Source organism: Arachis stenosperma, chromosome 6 (assembly GCF_014773155.1).
Source record: "Arachis stenosperma cultivar V10309 chromosome 6, arast.V10309.gnm1.PFL2, whole genome shotgun sequence".
Taxonomy (NCBI): Eukaryota; Viridiplantae; Streptophyta; class Magnoliopsida; order Fabales; family Fabaceae; genus Arachis; species Arachis stenosperma.
The window spans coordinates 23,825,619-23,831,728 of record NC_080382.1 but is presented as its reverse complement, the minus strand read 5'-3'; the positions used below and the strand labels follow the sequence as shown (position 1 = coordinate 23,831,728).

At 43.0% G+C, this 6,110-nt stretch overlaps 2 protein-coding genes across 2 annotated transcripts; both read left to right on the top strand.

The window, feature by feature from the left end:
- The first annotated feature begins 2,857 nt into the window (after window positions 1–2,857).
- Window positions 2,858–3,322, top strand: LOC130933907 (uncharacterized). The gene has a single exon (XM_057863508.1). The coding sequence runs from the start codon at window positions 2,858–2,860 to the stop codon at window positions 3,320–3,322; it is 465 nt and encodes a 154-aa protein (XP_057719491.1).
- Window positions 3,323–4,126: 804 nt separating this feature from the next.
- Window positions 4,127–5,049, top strand: LOC130933906 (uncharacterized). Its single transcript, XM_057863507.1, has 3 exons — window positions 4,127–4,312; window positions 4,472–4,886; window positions 4,937–5,049. Exons 1-3 carry the CDS (start codon window positions 4,127–4,129, stop codon window positions 5,047–5,049), a joined length of 714 nt encoding a protein of 237 aa, XP_057719490.1.
- Window positions 5,050–6,110: the final 1,061 nt, after the last annotated feature.

The window sequence follows — 6,110 nt, the reverse complement described above, 5'->3', positions numbered from 1 at the left end:
GGATAGAAATGGAAGTGTTGTATGTGCCATGAGCCAATGGGCTGTATTTGTTAATAAATTGACTGGTTATGGATTGAATTATGAGCCGGATGGCTGAGTTATTGCCGAGTTACGGTGGAGCCATTATTGAATTATGGTCGAGTATAAATGCATATATGCTATTGAATGAAATGTGAATGTTGCACTTCCACTATCTGAGACACGAGTTTCCTTGGGAAAAAGCAGTGGCTAGCCACCACGTGCTCCAGGTGGAGACTTGATACTCTACTGACCCTATGTCGTAAGTGTGGCCGGACACTGTGAAAGTTCTGGATGAGCTCATCCCCGTGAATATACACCAGTGAGGGTGTTGGATATGAATTATGAATTATATTGAGTATAATATCTAGTTGGGGATGGATGACAGTGAGACAGTCCAATGGTTAGCTACCAGGACTTGTCGGGTTGGCTTTATAACCGACAGATGAGACTCATCAGCCATTAGGATAGGCATACATCATATGCATATTATGTGAATTATTGAGATTGCCTAATTGACTGCATATTACTTGCTAATTGTCTAAATGTCATATCTGTCTCCTATTTGTATATCTCTTGTTTGACATAACTGTGTTTGCCATATTATACTCCTGCTGGTGGTTGGGAGGTATGAAGGATTTGGAAAGGGAAGTATTAGTTAGACTGAAGATCTTTAGTCAGTTGCCATTTGTGGTTTAGTCTATTTATAAGCTTTGAATTATCTGTTGGAAGTTCTAGGATTGCCTTTGGCTTTCCCAAGATATTACGTGTTAGATATGTGGGAACTGTTACCATACTGAGAACCTCCGGTTCTCACCCATGCGGATTTTGTGATTTTCATATGCAGGACGTGAATCTTCTCGCTGAAGCATGCTGGAGTCTTCTGGATTAGCGAAGATCCTTGTTTCTCGGAACGCTATTTTGGTTTATATGTTTTGTTTAGATACTTTTATCTCCACTAAATAATACAAATTGTGATGTCTCCTCTTAGAGGTGGTGTTTGGAGAATAGGTCTTCTGTATTTTTGTCCCTTTGGATTTTCTTTGGGTTTCTTGCTTTATATATTTACATGTATATATGTCTATGCTCGGACCGGTTATCTTCACAACCGGATTTTTAGTCTTGATATTCCTGTTTTTGGCACTCTTTTATATATATATAATATCACGTTAGTTTATCCTTTATTCGTTACGTTTTCAATCGGGGCGTTGCGCTTTTGAGTTACGATTTTGTTTTACCCCTTTTTATTCAAAGGCGTTATAATCATTTTTTCACACTGTTATACGTGCTAAATTTTATTTTAGAGGTCATAATACCTTGCCATCTCTGAATTATGACTTAAGCATAAGACTCTGTATGGTAGGATGTTACATTATGGTATCAGAGCAGTTCGTTCCTATAGAGCCTGAGAAACAGACTGACTATGCTTCTGTGCATTCTCTGTATGTGTGTTATGTGCTATTAGTATATCTACTTGATATAACTGACATAAACATTCATGAGCATGCATTTGGGACTTTGAAGCACTAAACTTCTGATATTGAGACTGATAAACTTGATATCGATTGTTTGGTGTGTATAGGAACCAGATGGCGCCTCGTGAATGCGATAGAGGCCGTGGGAGAGGTCATACTAATCCTCAGGGGCCGGGGATCAATCCAAATGACCCGGTGAACTTTATGATGGCGTTGGAGAACATGGCTGCTACTATGCAGGCCACTGCTGAGGCTCTTGGGCAACAAATGAACAACCATGGCAATGACGGGGGTGGAGCTGCTCAAGGCCCGATGACATTGGCAACCTTCTTGAAGGTTAATCCACCTAAGTTTAAGGAAACTACTAGCCCGACTAAAGCTTATACCTAGTTTCAGGCTATGGAGCGAGCACTGCAGGAGCAGGTGGTACCTGAAGGGCAATGTGTTGAGTTTGCTACCTATTTGCTCACTAGAGAAGCATCGCATTGGTGGCAAGGAGTCCGACGTCTCCTGCAGCAGGGTGATGACTATATCACCTGAGATGCTTTTCGGGAGGAGTTCTATAAGAAGTATTTTCCAACTTTTGCCAGGACGGCCAAGGAACTCGAGTTACTGCAGCTGAAGCAGGGTACTATGTCCGTATCTGAGTATACTGACAAGTTTGAGGAGCTGTTCAGGTTTTCCCGTATGTGTCAGGAAACTCCAGGAGACTATGAGAAATTAAAGTGCATTAAGTATGAAGGAAGACTCTGGAGCAATATCTTCAGCTCAGTGGGACCAATGGAGATTAGGACTTTCTCAGAGTTGGTGAACAAGAGTAAGGTTACTGAAGAATGTGTGAAGAAGGCGGCTACAGAAAGGGAAAGTCACAAGGGATCATTCCCACAGAATCGAGGAAAAAACTTTGCACCTAGAGGTCTGCCTTTCAAGCGGGGAGGTTCTTTCAGGTAGGCCCAACAATAACAACTCACAAGGGAGAAGGTTTAGAAAATAGCCACAGAACGAGCAAGCTTGTACTAGGTGCAGAAGTCACCATCTGGGAGCCCCGTGCAAGGCCGGGTGGTACTTGTGCTATTCTTGTGCTAAGGTGGGGGCATAAAGCCGCAAATTGTCCGGAGAAGCAGAAACAAGGTGCAGGGAAAGCACAGTAGACTGGTCGGGTGTTCACCAGCTCAGCTATAGGTGCTGAGGGATCTGAGACACTTATCCGAGGTAATTGTGAAATGGCTGGTCAAACTTTAAATACTTTATTTGATTCGGGAGCAACACATTCATTTATTGCATTCGAAAAAGCTAGTGAGTTAGGCTTGAAGATTGTAGTCTTAGGTTATGACCTAAAGGTGTATAATGCCACCCATGAAGCCATGGTATCTAGGCTGGGATGTCCGCAAGTTTCATTTAGGATCAAGCAACATGACTTTGTCCATAATTTAATCTGCTTACCAATGATCGATCTTGACCTTATCTTGGGATTGGACTGGTTATCTGAGAACCATGTCCTGCTCGATAGTTCTGCAAAATCGGTGTACTTTATGCCAGAAGATACAGAAGGACCGGTTGTATTGAATAGTTATTACTTGAATTCTATTATGGTGAATTGTTCTGGGGCCGAATGTCAGGGTATCTTGTTGTTAACTACAGATGTTTCGGGTGATGATCAAAGATTGGAACAAATTCCGATTGTGTGTGAGTTTCCAGAAGTGTTTCCCGACGATATTAATGAATTTTCACTTAACCGAGAGGTTGAGTTTGCTATTGAGTTAGTGCCTGGGGCGGGACCAATCTCAAGTACTCCTTATAGGATGTCACCGCAGAAATGGCCGAGCTAAAGTCTCAGCTGGAGGATCTATTGGGTAAGAACTTTATCCGACCAAGTGTTTTTCCATGGGGTGTGCCAGTGTTACTGATAAAGAAGAAAGACGGGAGTATGCGGCTCTGTGTGGATTACAGGTAGCTGAACAAGGTCGCAATAAAGAATAAGTACCCACTGCCGAGGATTGATGATCTCGTGGATCAGTTACAAGGAGCTGGAGTTTTCTCCAAGATCAACTTGCGATCCGGTTATCACCAGATAAGGGTGAGGGGAGAGGATATCCCTAAGACCACTTTTAGGACTCGTTATGGTCATTACGAGTACACTATAATGTCTTTTGGATTGACAAATGCTCCTGCAGTGTTTATGGATTATATGAACAGAGTTTTCCGTCCGTTTCTGGATAAATTTGTTGTCGTCTTCATTGATGACATACTGATTTACTCCAAGGCTGAAGAAGAACATGCATAACACTTGAGGATCGTGTTGCGGATACTAAAGAAAAAGAAACTATGTGAAATTGTCCAAATGTGAATTCTGGAAGAAGGAGGTGAAGTTTTTGGGTCATGTGGTGAGTAAGCAAGGGATAGCAGTAGACCCATCTAAAGTGGAGGCGGTAATGAATTGGGGGCGACCAACCTCACTGATTGAGATAAGGAGTTTTCTGGGCTTAGTTGGCTATTACCGAAGATTCATCAAGGGCTTTTCGCAAATAGTTTTGCCATCGACAAGGTTAACCCGCAAGGACGCGCCATTTGTTTGGACTCCTGGGTGTGAGGAGAGCTTCCAGGCGTTGAAGTAAAAGTTGACCACCGCGCCTATGTTGGTGTTACCTGAGCCAAATGAGTCATTCGAGGTGTACTGTGATGCCTCACTGAAGGGTCTAGGGTGCGTGCTGATGCAGCATCGTAATGTGGTGGCATATGCCTCACGTCAGTTGAGACCTCATAAAGTTAATTACTCTACGCATGGCTTGGAGCTTGCTGCGGTTGTGTTTGTGCTAAAGGTGTGGAGGAGTTACCTTTATGGGGTTAAATTCCAAGTTTTCTCTTATCACAAGAGATTGAAATACCTCTTTGATCAGAAAGAGCTTAATTTGAGACAGAGAAGGTGGATGGAATTATTGAAGAACTACGACTTTGAGTTGAATTACCATCCGGGGAAGGTGAACGTAGTGGCGGATACGTTAAGTCAGAAGTCGTTGTATGTTGCTTGGATGATGATTCAAGAAGAGGATTTACTCAAAGAATTCGAGAGTCTGAAGATTGGTGTTCAAGAAGTTTCTGGAACTCTATGTTTGAGTCGATTACAGATCTCAAGTGATTTTAAATCCGAACTCCTAAAGGCTCATGAAGACGATGACGTCTTACCAAAGGTGCAACCAGCCATTGAGCAAGGAAAACAGTGGAGAGTGTCGAAGGATAAAGACGGGCTATGGAGATTTAAGGGTAGGATCATTGTGTCAGATGTTGGCACTTTGCGACAAGATATCTTAAAGAAAGCACACAAAGGCGGATTCTCTATTCACCCGGAAAGTACTAAGATGTACCATGATCTAAAGGCAATGTTTTGGTGGCCGGGTATGAAGAATGATGTGGCGGAATATGTTTCAAAGTGTTTAACCTGTCAGAAGGTAAAAATCGAACACCAGAAACCTTCTGGGACGTTGCAACCCTTAGAGGTGCCGCAATGGAAGTGGAAAAGCATTGCGATGGACTTTGTGTCGGGATTGCCAAGGACTAGGGCCGGTTTTGATGCTGTCTGGGTGATTTTGGACCGACTGACGAAGTCAGCTCACTTTTTACCCATTTGTATGAATTATACCCTTGAGGAGCTACCACGGTTATACATAAAGGAGATTGTGAGACTTCATGGTGTACCCGCTACTATAATCTCCGATAGAGATCCTCGTTTCACTTCGAGGTTTTGGGGTGCATTTCAGAAAGCTTTTGGAACCTGATTAAGCTTGAGCACGGCTTACCATCCTCAAACAGATGGTCAATCCGAGAGGACGATCCAAACCTTAGAAGATATGTTGAGGGCTTGTGTTCTGGATCAACTGGCGGGCTGGGATCGATATATGCCGCTAGTAGAGTTTGCGTACAATAATAGCTACCATGCGAGCATCGGAATGGCTCCTTTTGAGGCTCTATACGGGAGAAAATGTCAATCTTCGTTATGCTGGTATGAAGCTAGGGAGAAAGGCTTGTTGGGGCCGAAGATGATAGCTAAGACCACTGAACAAGTCAAGAAAATTCGAGATAGGATGCTTACTGCTCAAAGTCGTCAGAAGAGTTACGGCGATCAGAGGTGGAAGCCCTTAGAATTTGAGGAAGGAGATCATGTTTTCCTTAAGGTACTCTAACCACAGTAGTAGGTAGGACAATTAAAGCAAAGAAGCTGAATCCTCGGTACATTGGTCCGTTTCAGATCCTGGAGAGGGTTGGACCGATGGCGTATCAGATGGCTCTACCACCTCATCTTTTGAACCTGCATGACGTATTTCACGTGTCACAGCTTTGGAAGTATACTCTTGATTCTAGCCATGTGTTAGAACCTAAGTCGATTCAGTTAAAAGAAGATTTGACGCTTCCAGTGGCTTCGGTTAGAATTGATGATATGAGTATCAAACGATTGTGTGGAAAAGATGTTTCGTTAGTTAAAGTGGTAAGGAGTCGAAGCGGTGTTGAGGAACACACTTGGAACTCTAGTCAGAGATGCGAGCTGACTACCCGTACTTATTCTCAGGTAATTGAATTCGAATTTTGTGGGCAAAATTCTCAATTAGATGGGTAGAATGTAAA